Source organism: Tubulanus polymorphus, chromosome 5 (assembly GCF_964204645.1).
Source record: "Tubulanus polymorphus chromosome 5, tnTubPoly1.2, whole genome shotgun sequence".
In the NCBI taxonomy this organism is placed as follows: Eukaryota; Metazoa; Nemertea; class Palaeonemertea; order Tubulaniformes; family Tubulanidae; genus Tubulanus; species Tubulanus polymorphus.
The window spans coordinates 2,114,561-2,133,327 of NC_134029.1; the positions used below are offsets into that span (position 1 = coordinate 2,114,561).

Sequence of the window (18,767 nt, forward strand, 5' to 3'; positions counted from 1 at the left end):
TTAGCACTTGTGTAATTCATTTTCATAATAATTTTCACTCTAGAATGTAAACCAGCTCCATGTCCACGCCATTGCCACTGGGGTCGTATTAAAAGTTACAAACACAAATGCCGAACCAGGTGCATATGTAAACGTAAGTCAGGAAGTTCTGTTTTATAAATTCTGAATATATCAATTTTAACGCGAATTCTACAATCAGAAAAATAGCTAAGGAACTATTCTAATTCGACATATTTTGCAGCTTGCAAACATGCAAGATGCCCGAAACGTTGCTTCTTTGGTCGCAAGAAGTTCTATAGACACAAATGCCGCACTCGATGTATTTGCAAAGGTATGGAAATAAGATCTCAACAACCGAATATCATTATTTGTTTGTATATAGTAAATCTTACGTATGTGCCTATCATAACAGGTGGAAATATATGATTTTTTGAATAAATGTAATCTAGGTTGCCGTCCAGCCCGCTGCCCGAAGAATTGTAGACATGGTCACAAAATGCGCAATTTCCGTGGCTGCCGAATAACATGTAGATGTAGACGTAAGCTAATTAATAACATGCATTTATTCGATAAACTCATGTGTATGAATCATTCATTCATTAAGAATATTTCGTTCTTTTTACGTTGAAATAGGGCATCCATGCAGTCAATCAAAGAAGATTGGACCTGGCAAAGCACGTATTCAGCGTTGGTATTATCACAAATCCAGTAAGTCATGTAAGAAGTTCTACTGGGGTGGAATAGCTGCAAATGGAAACAATTTCAAATCATTGAGAGCGTGTCGAAAGAAATGTGTTCGTAAGTATATTGAATTCTTTTTGATCTTACTTCAAATGAAAATCCATCTTTAAGGTCATAATATTGTCTAACGAGAATATTTTATTACTAGCTTGTAAGCCAGTACACTGTCCAAGAAGCTGTAAATATGGAAAGATCAAGAAGTTCAAACGTGGATGTCGTGTCGCCTGTAGATGTAGACCTTGCAAACGTGCTCGTTGTCCATCCAAACGTCACTGCGGTTACCGTGGATTTGTCAAGAAATATAACAAACATGGATGCCGCCGAAGCTGTAGATGTAAACGTAGGTTTAAAATTGTTATATATCATTCAGCTAAATCTTGGCTAAGGTACTTGATTTTTATGAACAACGTGTTTACGTGTCATCGTAGCGTGTAAACCAGCTCGCTGTCCAAGAGGATGTCGCTGGGGACGAATCAAGAAATACAGATACAGGTGTCGCTACAGTTGTAAGTGTAAACCATGTAGAGCAGCCAAATGTCCACATAGATGTCCGTTTGGAAGGATTAAGAGAGTCAAATATGGATGTCTGAGAAGCTGTACATGTAAACCATGCAAACGAGCTCGATGTCCAAGATTGTGTAGACACGGAAAGATCAAGAAATTCAGACACAAATGCCGCATCAGATGTAAATGTAAACCATGTAGGCCCGCTCGATGTCCAAGTCATTGTCATTTTGGCAAAATTAAGATTATCAAGCATGGATGCCTGAGACGATGCAAATGTAAACGTACGTTGATTTCTCCTATGCCCCGTTATATCTGCTACAATTCCCTTCTTGAGATCCTTCTTCAAAAAATATATCTCTTCTTTAGCATGTGCTCATATTCGCAAATCATGTCCACGTCATTGCAAACATGGTGTAATCCGAAATCGTAAACATGGTTGCCAAGTTGAATGTAGATGTCGACCATGTAAACCAGCTCCTTGTCCAAGGCGTTGTTACTGGGGACGAATTAAGAAATTCAAGCGAAGATGCCGTATTAGATGTGCATGTGTACCGTGTCGACCGGCTCGTTGTCCGAAATCATGTCCATTTGGAAAGATCAAGAAACATAGACATGGATGCCTCAGAAGCTGCCACTGCCGACGTAAGATTGTCAGTGCATTGAATGGTGATAAGTGATGTAATACATTAAAGTAACAATATATTACGTTTCATTCCTTTTTAGCATGTTCTCGAATTCGTAAGTCATGTCCACATCACTGTAAACACGGTGTAATTCGTAAACGTAGACATGGCTGTCAAGTTGGATGCAGATGCAGACGATGCAGACCTGCTCCTTGTCCTAGAAAATGCCACTGGGGACGTATTAAGAAATTCAGACATAAATGCCGCATCAGCTGTAAATGTAGACCATGTAGACCTGCTAAATGTCCACGTCGATGCCACTGGGGCAAAATCGTCAAACGTAGACATGGATGTGTTAGAAGCTGTAAATGCAAACGTAAGACATAATATCTTTACCTGTTTACTATGCAAGTCATTCATTGCATTGCTTAAGTATAAATGAATAATATCTATCGAATAATGGAATTTGTTTTCGCATTTGATTGCTTTTTCATACCTCTACATATCGTATATGTTTTACCATTTAGCTTGTAAATCAGTCAGATGCCCTAGTAGTTGCAAGCACGGCAAGATCAGAAAGCATAAATTTGGATGTCTCGTCCGCTGTAAATGCAGACGTAAGTCTTGAATAATTTTTCACTATTCAATATGTCTGATTATTACAATATTTGAAAGATTCAAAGCCTTTAGGGCATGTCAGTTGAATTTTGATTATAGGGATATGTAAATTTCATAAAACGCACTTAATGATGTTTCAGGATGCAGAAAGATTAGATGCTCTAAGCTTTGTCATCATGGATACAAGAAGAAATACAACAAACATGGCTGCCTCAAAGCATGTACTTGTAAGGGTAAGTAATAATCCATTATATACCAAATGTTTTGTTACATGTAAGTTGCCTGTTCCATATAAATCATGCATGCATTAAAATATTGTGTAGAATGTAAGAACCGTAGATGCCCAGGACGTTGCCCACATGGCAAAATAAGAAAGTATTTCCATGGCTGCTTAGTTCGCTGTAAATGCAGAGGTAAAGGCTATGATCTTATCTTTTTGGACTTGTCATTTTGCTTTCACTTCATGCATATAAAAATCATGAGATATTTTTTAGTTTGTGGACCAAGGCCACGATGTGGAAAGAGTGGAAAACGTTGCCATTTCGGACGTATTTACCGATACAACAAACACGGTTGCAGAGTCGGGTGCCGATGCAAACGTAAATAGTGATTTTAGAATCTAATATCATTAATCCTTTCATGTGAAAACATTATGTAAACACATCTTCGTTATCTGCGTTTCCTAGATAGATCTTAACATTTCTTTTAGCATGCTCGATCATTCGTAAGATCTGTCCACGATGCAGACATGGTGTAATCAGAAAAATGAAACATGGATGCCAAGTTGGATGCCGATGCAAGCCATGTCGCCCAGTCAAATGTCCATTGTGTCTGTGGGGAGCACCAAAGAAAAAGTATAGGAGAGGCTGCCTTATTTCATGCAAATGTCCAAGCTGTTTCCCAAGAAGATGTCCAAAGAACTGTAAACATGGCAAAATCAAGCGTTTCAAGCACAAGTGCTTGATTAGCTGTAAATGCAAACGTTAGTAGAGTGAGAATTTTCAGAAAGAAAATACCTCATAGAATTAGCCATAAACAACATAAACTATTTCATTTTAGCATGCAAACGAGCGAAATGTCCAAGACTCTGTTACTTTGGAAGGAAGAAGACCTATAGACATGGTTGCCGCATTCGCTGCCGTTGCAAGAGTAAGTGACTCGTGTACAGCAAATGTCAAAATCGTTTTCTTGATTTTTCGTAATGGGAAATCGGCAATATTGCTATTTATTGCTTCTAGAATGCAAACCAGCTCCATGTCCACGACGTTGCTACTGGGGACGTGTGAAGAAATTCCGACACGAATGCCGCATTCGCTGCAGTTGCAAACCATGTAGAGCAGCCAAATGTCCACGCCGTTGCCACTGGGGAAAGATAAGGAAGATCAAACACGGATGTGTCAGGAGCTGTAAATGCAAAGAATGTAAACCAGCTAACTGTCCAAGACGTTGCAGATACGGTCGAATCAGGAAATATAGACATAAATGTCGTGTTGCTTGCCGATGCAGAAGTAAGTTAGCATTAAGTATATTACAAATAATGCTCCAAGAAATACTGCTGATTCTGTCTTTAAATCAAATATATATGTATAATTCAATGGGTTCAAAAAATTAAGTATTTTACTTGAATATTATTTCAGTATGCCGAAAAGCTAAATGTCCAAAACGATGTCCATTCGGTTTCATGAAGAAACGAAGAAGAGGTTGCCTAATTGGGTGCAGATGCAGACGTAAGTCATTACACTCTCCATTTTTGAAATTTTGAAGTTTCTATAATCGGTATCATGTCCGCACCTATTCATATGTCAATCGTATTATATAGCATGCCGCATGGTGAGACGTCGTTGTCCACGGGGTTGTAAATATGGTACGATCAAACGATTCAGACATAAGTGTTTGATCAGATGTAAATGCAGACGTAAGTTAAAACGATTTCTTAATATCCACGTCAATACAAATATAGCAATGAATGATATGGTTAAATCGGTCAAATTCAAAATATTTTTAGCTTGCAAACCAGTACGATGTAAACGTTTCTGTCCACTTGGGTACATGTACAGACGCCGAAATGGATGTAAACTCTCATGTAAATGCAAAAGTAAGTATCACCAACATCATGCAACTCGTACATTAACGCTGGTTAAAAAGATTTCACTTCATGAATCACTATTTTTTCCAGAGTGTCACCACTTGAATGTCAGATGTCCGCGATTCTGTCCTCACGGATACAAGAAAACTAGAAAGAACAAATGTGTCACCAAATGTGTATGCAGACGTAAGTTAAATTCCCTTTTAAAACGTATTGTTCCATTAGCTCGAAATCCAATTCACTTTTAATCATCCATTTGATACACATGCTTAGGTTGTCGACCAGCAAGATGCCCAAGATATTGTCCATTCGGTTACAGGAAGAGACGCAGACACAGTTGTAGGGTCCATTGTAAATGCAAGGGTAAGTAACTCAATCCAATTCTGTCAGATGATCCCTTTGGCGCTATTTGAAATAATAAATGTATGTATCTTTTCCTCTTATTTAGGATGCAAACCAGCCAAATGTCCACGTGGTTGCAAGTACGGAAAATTGAGAACATTTAAACGCGGATGCTTGACAAGCTGCAAATGCAAGAGTGAGTTATTTTTAACACTGGAACATAAGTAAATTCATTGTAACATGCACATTGAAAGTTAAAAGAAATTTCCCTGATTAAATGAAATTTTATAATGTAATAGGATGTAGAAAGTCGCCATGCCCATTACGTTGTCCATGGGGATACAAAAAGCGGTACACTTATGGATGTCGCACAAGATGCAGCTGTAAATGTAAGTCACAGTACGATTGTTTTCCCGATTCTTTATTTCTATTCGGATGCCATTTGTTCAAGTAAGTACAATTTGTATTTTTCAGCCTGCAAACCTGCTTCATGCCCACGTCATTGTCCCTGGAATAGAATCAAGAAATTCAGATACAAGTGTCGCATCAGTTGTAAATGCAAGGAGTGTAGACCAGCCCGCTGTCCAAGGTTCTGTCCGTTTGGAAAGATCAAGCGACGCCGACATGGATGTCTCAGAAGCTGTAAATGCAAACGTACGCAAATCCTATGATAGCATTTTTCTATAGATTTCCTTAGTTTATTTAAAATTGAATTCACACCTAAATTCTTCTCTCTCAGCATGCAAACGAGTACGTTGCCCGAAAGGATGCAGATATGGTAAGACAAAAAAATACAGACATAAATGTCGCATCAGCTGTAGATGTAGACCATGTAGAATGGCCAGGTGTCCATCCAGACGTCATTGCGGTTACCGTGGATTCATCAAGAAACACAACAAACATGGATGTCGCAGAAGCTGTAGATGTAAACGTATGTATCTCAACAAAAAGACATTTAGTATAATACGTTCTTTATCAATAGAATTAGTGGTCGAATCATACGATTTAATTTGTAGCATGCAGGCCAGCTCGTTGTCCACGTCACTGCCCCTCGGGTCGTGTGAAAAAATACAGATACAGATGTCGCTACAGCTGTAAATGCAAAAGTAAGAATAAAATGCATATATATACAAATTGGTAAAAGCTTTGAGAGTTTTTAGAAATGTATAGGAATTTGATTTCAAGGAAGATTTCATTTTTCGTTTTCATTCAACATCATACATGTAAGTTGAACTTAACTGTATTTTCCTGTTATTCATAGAGTGTAAACCACGCAGATGTCCAAAGAACTGTCACTTCGGTGTAAAGAGAACGCGTAAATTTGGCTGCCGCATTCGATGCAGATGTAGACGTAAGGATAGATACGAACTAGTTTTTAACGGATGAAAGGATATAATCATACAAACGTGTATTTTATCTTTTTTTTGTAGCATGCTCTTATGTACGCAAATCGTGCCCACGTAACTGTAGACATGGATTTATCAAAACAAAGAAACATGGTTGCCAGATAGCATGCAGATGTCGACGATGCAAACCAGCGCTTTGTCCACCTCGCTGTCACTGGGGACGTGTCATGAAATACAAGCGAAGATGTCTTATCAAGTGTAGATGTAAATCATGTAAACCAGCACGCTGTCCTAGATTCTGTCCATGGGGCAAAATCAAGAAACGTAGATACGGATGCCTCAGAAAGTGCTCGTGTAAACCATGCAATCCAGCTCGTTGTCCAAAATCGTGTCGACATGGAAAGATTAAGAAATTCAAGTACAAATGTCGTGTCAGCTGCAAGTGTAGACCGTGCAGACGTGCTCCTTGTCCATCAAGACGTGCTTGTGGTGGTCGTGGTTACATCAAGAAATTCAACAAACATGGATGTCGCATCAGATGTAGATGCAAACGTATGTCTTCAATATACTAATATATCACTAAGATTTGATAACCACTTTTGCCTCGTAAAATTATCATCAATTACGTTTTTATTATGAATGATATTCTTCATACAGCTTGCAGACCTGCCCGTTGTCCAAGGCGCTGTCGATATGGCAAGGTCAAGAATTTCAAACGTGGTTGTCTTGTTCGATGCAGATGTAGAGGTAAGTTATTTTTATTTTCCTAATAATCTGTATATTGCTAACATGTTTGACTAACATCGCGTTTTATCCAACTGACAGTACCGAACTGTAGCCATCCAAAGAAAGTCGGACCAGGAAGAGCCAGTTTCAAACGCTATTACTATGACCATCGTCTGAAAGACTGTAAGAAGTTCCACTGGGGTGGATTGAAAGCAAATGGTAACAACTTCAGATCATTGAGAGCTTGTCGCAAGAAGTGTGTCCGTAAGTATAGAAAATTATTACAATTACAAGAATCTCGGGCCGCAAACTGATAAATAATATTTACCCTATTAATTATTTCTCGAAAACAGGTTGCAGACCAGCTTCTTGTCCAAGAAATTGCAGACATGGAAAGGTTCAGAAATACAAACGAAAATGCCGCTACAGCTGTCGTTGCAGAGTATGCAGACGGGTCAGATGTCCACGTAAATGCCACTGGGGAGTCCAGAAAAAACATAACAAATATGGCTGCGTTCGAAATTGCAAATGCAAACGTAAGGACGGATCCTTTATGTGTGGTGAAGTGTTTATGATTATTTGATTGATTTGGAGATTTATGCTGACATTCTTTGTTTTATTTTCAGCATGTCGTCCAAAACGATGTCCACGTTTCTGTCCATTTGGAGCACGAAGGAAATTCAAACACAACTGTATGACCGGCTGTCGATGCAAACGTACGTTCTATCAAATTAGTACTTATAGTAGTAATCTATGGAAGAGTCCGTTCCCTTAAATCAAGTTCATATTTTCATTCTGTCAGGTTGCAAACCAAAGAAATGTCCAACATTCTGTCCATTTGGCGTTAAGACGAAATACTATCACAAGTGCCTGTTCAAGTGTCACTGTATCAGTAAGTAACCTATGTATTACCTTGTATTGTTATTTATTGTGTTAACACAATTCATTGTAGTACGGAGGAATTGTTTTTACAAGGCACACATTTTTTCACAATGGTTATGGAATTGTACATTTTAGAATGTAAACCAGCTAGGTGCCCACGATACTGTAAACATGGTTACGTCAAGAAGATCTACCATGGATGCATGACCAAATGTCGTTGCAGACGTAAGTACATGAAATAATATTTGCTCATGAGACACTTACCCTTTGCATATGTTTAAGCGAGTTAAAGAATGTCCTTTTCTCTTCGACCAGGATGCTATCCAGCAACTTGTCCAAAGGGTTGTCATTGGGGACGTGTGAAACGTTACAATAAACACCGTTGCAGAAAGTCATGCAAGTGCAAGCGTAAGTATATTGTCCCTCTATCAGTTGGAATACTGGGTCTTTATCATGTGGTGCATCTAACTATCTTATATCAATAGGTTGTAAACCTGCTCCATGCCCTCGTCGATGTCGCTATGGCATGATCAAGCGTGTAAGATATGGCTGCAGAAGAAGCTGTAAATGCAGACGTAAGATGGATCTTCTGCAATTTTTTTAATACATATTCTAGGGTCATCCAAGATTATTTTTTATCTACCGTTTCCGTCAACTTTCTTACAGAATGCAAACCTGGAAGGTGTCCAAGTCGAATTGTATGCCGCTATGGTTACATTAAAATACGTAAACATGGATGTCCAGTCAAATGCAAGTGCAGACGTAAGTGCTAATTTTCGTTGGAATAAAGGTTTCTTTCATCCAGCATAGAATCGTTCAGCTCTGTGAAATTCTACATCTAATCAATCGTCCATTCATTAATCCGACAGGCTGTAGACCTGCCAAATGTCCAAAATGTTACTTTGGTTATAAGAAGAAACACAACAAACATGGATGTAGGACGTACTGTCGTTGTCGTCGTAAGTTATTTTATGATTCACCGTAGCTAAGTGATCTAAAACAACATATGTTTGTGAAGTCATGTCATTTTTTTATCTCATTCAATTATAGGTTGTAGACCAGCAAAATGCAACAAGAGATGCCATTTCGGCACCAAATACCATTACAAACATGGATGCAAGGTCGGATGTTCCTGTAAACGTAAGTTCTTTCAATATTTTCCAATTTTGATTCTTACTTCAGAAAAAAATTATCATCACTCATTTTAAACAATCTTTATTAGCATGTCCAAGGAGAAAGCCATGCAGACTCAGACCAGGCTGTTACAGAATGAAGAAAATCTTCCGCCATGGATGTCGTGTAGGTTGCAAATGTGTTGGATGTCCACGAATCCACTGTCCACGTCAATGTAAATTTGGACTGTTGCGTAAACACCGCAGGAAATGCGTTGTCAGTTGTAAATGTAAACGTATGTATCATTATTATTGGATTGGTTACGGAAAATCGCATACGATTTACATTTCAGCACAATGTCATGTCACATTTCTATGTCTATCTACTTACATAGGCTGCTCTCATGTCCGTAAATCATGTCCACGTAACTGTCGTTATGGAGTCAAGAAACGTATCGTCCGTGGCTGTCAACTTGGATGCAAGTGCAAACGTAAGAATCTTATCTCTTTCGCCATATACATTTTTGCGTTATCTTTATAACGTTTCATTTGTGTTATTTATGGCATAGCAAAATATTGAGATGTCTTAGAGCATATGACAATGCTTAGTGTGAAAATGTATGTTATTTTATAGACTGCAATCGAGCTAAATGCCCAAGACGTTGTGCATTCGGGCGAATCAAAAAATTCAAACGTGGATGTAGATATTCTTGTCGATGCAGACGTAAGTGTTACTTCCAAACTTATTGGGTTAACTAATAAAACTTTAGATTAGAATATGACTATGTCGTAAAAATTTAACTGAATTTAACGTATCCCCATTTTTCAGCATGTTCCAGTGTCAGAAAATCTTGTCCTCCGAGACGTGTCTGCAAACATGGTTATATAAGGAAGCGTAGACATGGCTGCCAGGTTGGATGTAGATGTAAACCATGCAGACCAGCTCGTTGTCCAAGTCGATGCTACCACGGAAAGATCAAGAAACTGAGACGAGGATGTCGAATCAGCTGTAAATGCAGACGTAAGCTACATATCATTGTTCATCGTTCTTTTGAATGGGATGGTGACTCTGTCAAAGGTAACAATATATTCTGCTTAATTTCCTAAGGATGCAAACCGAAGAAATGTAACTGTGGACCAAGACAATTTGCCGTCAAGAAGTACAACAAACACCGCTGCTTGATTCGTTGCCGTTGCAAAGACCGTAAGTGTGTCGTATGGAATATTTCTCAAATTTTGTGACATCGATATTACATCGAGTGATAAAGTTTACGACATTTTAAGGCAGTACTTTAATGCTTATCAAATATTACAGATTGTGGCCCACGCGCTCGCTGTCCGAAATTCTGTCCATGGGGATACAAGAAGCGTAGAACCGGTCGACATCGATGTCTTGTATCGTGCAAGTGTAAATGTAAGTTGAGATGAATTGATTTTGTATCCAGCTATTCTAGCAGAATGCAGTTAACATACTCTGGGTTCATGATTACAGCATGTAGACCAGCCCGCTGTCCGAAGTTCTGTCCTCTTGGAACGATGAAGAAACGAAAGTACAACTGTGTTGTCAAATGCAAATGTCGACGTAAGTATTGTACATTTAACTTTCACCTGATGTAACACAAGGAATAGCTGTATCTATCGATAAATTCAACTACAGGTTGCAGTCCAGCACGATGTCCCAGAAAGTGTAAATTCGGATATAAACGAAAATACAGACATAAGTGTCTTAGACATTGTAAATGTAAACGTAAGTATGAACATCCGTAATTGTTAGCCATCATTCCCCGACGATAGCAAGATCGATAAAAGGAATTTTCTTTTCTAGGCTGTAAACCTGCTAAGTGTCCGCGTAAATGCCGATTTGGTCGAGTTAAACATTACAAACGCAAATGCCGCGTGGCATGCAGATGCAGGAGTAAGTGAAACTATCTGATGACAAATAACGGGTAGTCACCATAATCTTCATACATTCATATCATATTCATATTCAATTATAGAATGTAAACCTGCCAAGTGTCCAAGACGTTGTAGATACGGTTTCGTGAAGATCCGCAAGCACCGTTGCCTTGTTGGATGCAAATGCAAACGTAAGCATACATTACGCTAGATTGTAATGATAATCAAGGTTGTTGCATTGGTAACCAATTTTCTATAATTTTGTGTAACTAACAGGTTGCAAGCCGGCTCGATGCCCAAGAAAATGTGCTCACGGCCGCGTCAAGAAATATAGAGGAAAATGTAGAATAAGCTGCAAATGTAAACGTATGTAGCAGCAGTGTTCTACTTAAAACAAAACAATTTTTGATTCATTTTTACGTAACTTGACTATTGAATGACCTTGATTACAGCATGCAAACCTGCTAAATGTCCACGATGTCTACATGGCTATAGAAAGAAGAAGGTCCGCGGTTGTCTCGTCAGATGTAAATGTAAACGTTGTAAGCGAGCTCGCTGTCCGCGTAACTGTCCATTCGGAAAGGTTAAGAAATACAGACGCAAATGTAGAGTATCTTGTAAATGCAAACGTAAGTGATCAGTATAAAAAACACTCTGAAATGAAACATTCCTAAATTTCTATTTAATTCTACGAACTATGAAGATGTCATCAGTAGGGTCAGATAATTGGTGAATGAGAACCCACCGCACTGAGTTCGTTTAAACAATAGCATCTTTTTCCGCATTTTACAAAGAAACTTCTGATTTAGAATAAAAATTGCAGTGAAATGATAAAAAATCAACTTCAACGAACTATGAAGATTTATCTAAGGGCCATATTTCATATGAATGAAAACCCATCACACTGAGTTCGTTGAGGTTCCTTATAAGTAGTATAAATCCTGATATGTAATAAGAGCACTATTAATAGCATATTTCTGATTCCAATTTTCTAGCATGTTCCTCGGTGCGAGTGAAATGCCCAAGACGTTGTTATACTCATCCGATTCGAAAGTATAAACATAGCTGTCTTGTTATGTGTAAATGTCCAAGTAAGTGATTAACAGTCTTGAATTAACATGTCTAGCACTGTTAACTAGTTTATATACATCTCATTACTGGCCTTTTTTCAATTGCCTCTAGGATGTCGCCCAGCCCGTTGTCCACGTGGTTGCAACTTCGGCTATCTGAAGAAATACAGAAAATGGTGTCGCATAGGTTGTAAATGCAGACGTAAGTACAAGCTATGTTACAAGCACATACAAAAAAGCGTGATATATTTCTAACATATATTTCTATCACATATTTATTTGTAAATTCAGCTTGTCGTAAAGCCAGATGTCCAAAACGTTGTCGTTATGGACGAATCATGAAACATAGACACGGATGCCGAGTCAGATGCAGATGCAAGAGTAAGTTCTTTTTTCATACAAAATGTGTTTGTATTATTGCCTTTTCAATGTAAGAAACTAAATGCTTATTATGCCTGTGTTAGGATGTCATCGTGCTGCCTGTCCAAAGAAATGCCGCTACGGAATGAAGAAGAGATTCATCGGTAAATGCCGTGTTAGCTGCAGATGTAGAAGTAAGTATGCAATTGTTATCTACCTGCATCAGATCAAATAAATAGATATCGTGAGAAGGAGCTACATGAAATGAGTCTTACAGTCGCTTAAACGATTGTAGTAGAATTTCTGCTAAAATGATTTATCTTTTATGATAGCGTGTAAGATGTTCAGATGTCGCCGTAAATGTCATCATGGAAAGACTAGAGTATTCAACAAACACGGTTGTCAAGTTGGCTGTAAATGCAAACGTAAGAATTTGATTCAGAATTAGTAAAACATGTTACTTTTGAATCATTTGATAAACCATAATTCATTATTACGTGTTAATAGCTTGTAAACCACAACGATGTCCGAGACACTGTAGATACGGATTGAAGAAGAAACACAGCTACAAATGTCGTGTCAATTGTCGCTGTAGACGTATGTCTCTTTATTCTTAAATCCCGCAATTTGGTTGATGTTTTCGATTGTTTTTATACATTATAGTCAATTCTTCCGTCTGATTTCAGAATGCCGACCAGCTAAATGCCCAACTCACTGTCGCCATGGACGATGGAAGAAAATAGACAGACATGGATGTCGCAGATCATGTGGTTGCAGAAGTACGTTAAATTCAACTCAATTTCATAATTCCAGTATTATCAGTATCATGTACAAGATACTCACCTATCTGTTTTTATATGCTCATCATAATTTACCATTTCCTTGTGATATTTCATCTAGAATGTAAGATGGCTAAATGTCCACATAGTTGTCCACATGGTCGTATGAAGAAATGGCGTGGCAAGTGCTTGGTTAAATGCAAGTGTAAACGTAAGGATTATTTCAATCAAAATCATTCATTCCATTGAAATTTCAAAAAAACATTCAACATTTGAAACACAATTTTTTCTACTTTGTTTTCATTAGGATGTCACAAAGCACCATGCCCTGCGTCGTGTCCGTACGGTTACATAAAACGATCCAAGCGAGGTTGCCGCAGAGTCTGTAAATGCAAACGTAAGTCGTATATACTCATTGAAATAATCAGAAAGTATTTACTGTAAGAAAACTTCAAATCTGTCATATTATATAACATTACTTTCTCTAGCATGTAAATCAGTTCGTTGTCCAAGAAGCTGTAAATATGGTCGCGTCAAGAAATATAAACACACTTGCAGAATCGCTTGCAGATGCAAAAGTAAGTTCTACAAAATATATAGATTAATGCAAAGTTCAGTCTAAATGGTGTTAGTCATCATCCTATCATAACGAAGCAGGCTGTTATCGAGCGAAAGAAAAGGGGCAATAAGTCTGAATGGGTCATAAAATACAATTTTAAAAGACAATGGCAAACAAAGAACTTTTTAGAGGCATCTACTACTGGATCAGATTTCACATTGTCGAAGTCTTATTCGTCATATGATGCTGTTCACCCCTACCAAAGTAAACCGAAGTTGTCAGAAGCAAGTATTCTGTCAGAAGAGAGCATTAAGGATTGAATCAATTATTTCAGAATGTCATCCAGCCAGATGCCCACGACGTTGTCGACATGGAAGAAAGAAGATATTCCACGATGGTTGCCTCAGGAAATGTAAATGCAAACGTAAGTTATTTGTTATCATGCGTGTATCCATGTTCATTTTGTATTCATATTTATTTGGGAGATACTTTATACGTGTTAACAAGGCGTCCAAATAGTATAAAGATAAATCTGATCGCTGATTGAAATAATCTATTACCATTTTAGGTTGTCATCAAGCTAAATGTCCTCGAAACTGTGCACATGGATTATTCAAGGCTTACAGAAAGAATTGTCGTATCAAATGCAGATGCAGAAGTAAATATGCCATTTTGGCGTCAATATTTAATCTTTGATTTGAAAGCCTTATCCATTTACCTAAACTCAGCTTAGTCGTGATATCGACTATAGAAAGATTATTTCTGGCGTGACCAATGATGATATTGTAGGCTAGAGTCATGAAGTTTAGATGTTGACTACATGAGACAAGTCAGAGATCATCCAGAAAATAATCCTAATTATTTGTGTTTTGTATATATTGAAAGGCTTTTCTCACAAATCATTAGCACCCGTTTAATTCGGAAATAATCGTCTGTGGGAACAATGAAGAACATTTACGGTGCCATAATTCATATTTGAATGACAACGCCATCCATTCTGAGTTCATCCTTCATAACATGCTTTAAAAACGGAAGAACATATAGAGTCAAACTAGCCGATAATTGATGAAAGACTTCGTTGTGATATAAACAAGAATCTAAAACATAACTATCTTAAAATATGATAAAGCTTATCTGAAATGGATAACAATTTATGTTTCATGTTTTTCAGCGTGCAGACCAGCTTCATGTCCACACAAATGTAGACACGGGTACAAGAAGAGAGTTAAGAACGGCTGCCTTATCAACTGTCGATGCAGAAGTGAGTCAGCTGATTTAGATCATAAAAAGAATCAGATTGAATGAATAACAAGATCTGAAACATGAAGAATAGTGTTTGCTAAATGATGAATTTGATTACAATTTATCACTGCTGCGGTCTGATTGGTTCTTGTCACAATACCGATGATGACTTAACCGCTTCAACATAAAAAAACTGATCTTATGATTTATCACAAATTACTTTTCAGAATGCCGCCCATCTGCCTGTCCAAAATGCAGACATGGAAAACTCATTAAACGTTACCGCAAAAAATGCAGAATCTCATGTAAATGCAAGCGAAAGAGTAAGTTAACAAGCTTTTTTTATAAATCACAGTTGTCGACCTGGTATTTTCTTCTAAGGGTTGATTTTAGATTTTAGATCTAATTTGTTGTTTTTAAAAAATTCTCTTCAACAGTCTGTAAGCCTGCCCGTTGTCCAAGACAGTGTCGCTTCTTCAAATGCCATAAAGTGTATCGCCGTGGTTGCCTTATCAAATGCAAGAAGACACGTAAGTCATTGTTAACTGTTGCATAAATGTTTTCAAATTAATGCAGCCAGTACCGACATCTATTCACGTGTGATTCCAATTCCATAGATTGTCCACTTGTCCGATGCCCAAGAAAATGTAGACACGGAACAGTGAAAAAGATCAGACGAGGTTGTGTCGTCAGTTGCAAGTGTAAACGTCCAAGTAAGTCCATTCTGAATGCATTGACTGTATGTGGTGTAAGTAACGATTAGCAGGATCGCTAATGGTCGGTATGCTCTTTCAGTTTGCAAACGTGTCAGGTGTCCACGAAGATGTAAACATGGTCATAAGAAGATCTACAAGAAGCATTCGAAATGCCCATACAAGTGTGTTTGCAGAAAGGGTAAGTATTGAATTTGAAATAAAAAAGCAGCATAACAGGCACGTGTTTCGATAACAAAGCGTTCATGCCATCCGGATAGAAAACTGAACAGTTACATTGATGTATATTGCAGGTTGTAGACGTAATGTTAGATGCCCAAGTTTCTGTCCACTTGGTTACCACAGGAAATGGAGCAAACATGGATGCTTGAAATCGTGTCGCTGCAAGAGAAGAAAGGGTGAGGGAATATATATGAAATACATTTGGTATTAATACACTCGGGAGATTGTTTAGAATAAGTGACAGGTGTCAGTGGATCTATGAGTTACAATGCGTTTACAATATCTATTCCATTCTTTTCCCGAAATAAGACAACGATAAGACAACGATTTAACCGTACAATATAACTTTCCTTTACAGACTGTCCAAAGATCAGATGCATGATGTACTGCAAGTTTGGCTTCAAACGAAACAAGTATGGCTGCGAAATATGCAAGTGCAAACGTAAGTTATTACATTCTAGCAGCCTGTGATGAAAAACCCTGAAATAAAGAATTCGAGTCTGTAACAAATGATCTTGTTTCCGTTTCAGGTCCACCAATTGCCTGGGTAATAAAGGAATTCGTCAAGAAGTTCGGTTACAACGTAGATATTGAGAAACTCACCAAGTGTGTCAAACGTGGTAAGTTTATTTCTTTACTAACTATATGTATGTTTCCATTCGTATTACATTATTTTGAATAAGTTCTTAATTATGCGTTCTTTCTCCAGCCATTATTTACAAGAAGAAACGCAAAATATACTGGAAAGTAAAAGGCGTTTGGAAGAGATGGTACGGAAGAGGCAAACCTCCCAAAGGAGCTAAACGTTACAACCCTGATAAACATGGACCACTTCCAGGCGGCCCCTAAAGGTAAATCGCCAATGTAAATACCTTTAATGATCTATTGACCATCGATTTTCTCCTAATGAATTGTAAACTTTTATTCTTAATTTTTCAGGATGAGAAACTGAAGCAGCCAACAACCACACAGTCAGCAGTCTTTTTAGATTAGATTAAGATTTTCTTCATAACTTTTTCTCTTTGTTGTAAAATACTGTCGTCATGTGGGCAATTAATGTGATAATAATAGAGGCCAGAATTATACTATATTACTGGGAATTCTAAGAGTTGCCCATTTTCTCTTATGACAGTTTAATGTTTATTGTTTATTCAACTTTCATCGTTCTATCATTAATCTACATTTTATCGATGCTGCTGCTACTATTACTGCTGCTGCCTTTCATTTCTGTAATGGTGGATACGCAAGAAAACGGACTTACGAATATCGACTCAATCTTACTTATTCCTAATTCTAATGTTCAACCCTCCTAAGCATAAATAAAATACAAAAAAAATATTTCATTAACAGCACATTGACTCTTTCTTTTACTCAATTCTCATTTGGCTTTCTTGTTTATTGGTCAAGAATCATTACATACTTCAATTGAATAATTGGATTCATAAGTTATTAGTAATTTCATAAGTTGGATCCATATGCCGCAAACACGGAGCCTGCGCATTTTATTTGTATCCGAGTAAGGATTCGAATGCACCAGCCACAGATGTAAATGTATTTACCGAAAAATTACTTATGCTGTTATGATTGATTAAAATGAATCGTAGCAATTGTAACTGTAAATATGGACAATGAGAATGTATTCAGAGCAGATCCACCACTTGCCCTAACTTCAGAACATGACTGCAATCCATCCAAGAGACTGAGAATGTCTTTCGGGATCAAAGAACTCTTTTCGACGAACGAGCGACATCTATGCGCGATGGCTGTACCGTTTTTCTTGTTGAACAGGCCTATAAACAAACGGATTAAATGGTTGAGCCTTGGTTGGCGTGGTTGATACAAAGCAGATAGCACTTAAAGGGATATTTTGACGAATCGAACTCTAGGATTGCAAAATATTCTGACATACCAGTGAGGATTACTCGAGTCCCGACGTAGTTACCGAGCGATTCCATTGGGCATCTTTCATCATCCAATACCGTATTGAAATAAGTTCCCTTCAAGGCAACAATATACAGTATTCTGTACGTCATACAACTGATTTTTTAACATACTCATCTGATGTCAAAATCAAGTGATACCTGGTATATTTTTGTGTCTGACGAAAGCAGATACATGAATTTTCCATTCGTTCCGGCGGCTCTATGCAGTAACGTACCAACTATAACTTAGAACAATTGATGAATTCCATTATCTAATTAGCAATTCATTTTCTTTTTATTACTTTCGGTTTGAATCCATAGATCCTTGTATATGTTACATCGATATAAATATATAGCAGAGTTGGTATATATTTGTCGGGTTCTTATGGAAATGCATACATTGTATTGACTATTATATGATATGATAATTTGTGATAAATCTAAAAATCTCATTCACATTTATCACATGAAATAAATACCGAAATGATCCGCTCGACAGAAACTCGATTGCAGCATCGGTCTTGTATCATTTCCACAGGAACAAGGAGCAGTCTGTCCTGCAGCCAGTGAACTGGCCAACAGTAATGTCATTAGTATCTTGAATGTCATAAAGAATACTTTAGGAAGAAAAGAACTGTAATGATAATGAATTAATAAACCAAAGGACTGAATGATATAGAAATAAACTCATCTATCAGATTAATTTGTTACTACTTACGCGATGTAGTTTAATCTCATCTGCTGATCGAATGATATTCTGCGCAGTATGAAAAACAGGAAGTTTCTTAATGTCAGAAAAAACAGGAAGTTTCTTAATGTCACCTCACTATACCTTTCATTGAAAATGTGAAGAATTTGTTTATTGTTGTGCCTGAATTGACCTTCACAAATATAAAACAGGAATTCTATTGAAAACATTCGCAGTAGTTCGTTGAATAAATTTTTTGTGTCATGTTATCCTGATTTGCCTGTTATATCTTATTTGAGATTCAAATCTACTGGCAGCTGAACGATGTGAATT

General features: G+C 37.5%; 1 protein-coding gene and 2 long non-coding RNA genes across 4 annotated transcripts; 2 read left to right on the forward strand and 1 right to left on the reverse strand.

The window, feature by feature from the left end:
• Nucleotides 1–4,900: 4,900 nt before the first annotated feature.
• LOC141905144 (uncharacterized) lies at nt 4,901–5,240 on the forward strand. The gene is made up of 3 exons (XR_012619243.1): nt 4,901–4,938; nt 5,024–5,113; nt 5,217–5,240. It is a non-coding gene; the product is annotated as an uncharacterized LOC141905144 (long non-coding RNA).
• A 10,099-nt stretch (nt 5,241–15,339) lies between these two features.
• On the forward strand, nt 15,340–15,741 carry LOC141905693 (uncharacterized). The gene is made up of 3 exons (XR_012619272.1): nt 15,340–15,419; nt 15,507–15,602; nt 15,685–15,741. It is a non-coding gene; the product is annotated as an uncharacterized LOC141905693 (long non-coding RNA).
• Nucleotides 15,742–16,667: 926 nt separating this feature from the next.
• LOC141905692 (uncharacterized) lies at nt 16,668–18,573 on the reverse strand. Of its 2 annotated transcripts, none has more exons than XM_074794667.1 (5): nt 18,465–18,573; nt 18,226–18,380; nt 17,906–17,991; nt 17,734–17,821; nt 16,668–17,614 (listed from the first exon to the last, which is right to left on the reverse strand). In XM_074794667.1, exons 1-5 carry the CDS (start codon nt 18,482–18,484, stop codon nt 17,403–17,405), a joined length of 561 nt encoding a protein of 186 aa, XP_074650768.1. In that variant the 5' UTR covers nt 18,485–18,573; the 3' UTR covers nt 16,668–17,402. The 2 variants fall into 2 exon arrangements, with proteins under 2 accessions (XP_074650768.1, XP_074650769.1); XM_074794668.1 differs by having other exon boundaries at nt 18,226–18,363; nt 18,465–18,560.
• Between the last annotated feature and the right edge of the window lie 194 nt (nt 18,574–18,767).

Coding starts and splice junctions, on each gene's coding strand:
- LOC141905692 (XM_074794667.1), bottom strand. CDS start 18,484: ATGAGATTAAACTACATCGC. Junction 18,381..18,464: donor ATGAGATTAAACTACATCGC/GTAAGTAGTAAC, acceptor TTATCATTACAG/TTCTTTTCTTCCTAAAGTAT. Junction 17,615..17,733: donor GACTCGAGTAATCCTCACTG/GTATGTCAGAAT, acceptor GTTTGTTTATAG/GCCTGTTCAACAAGAAAAAC.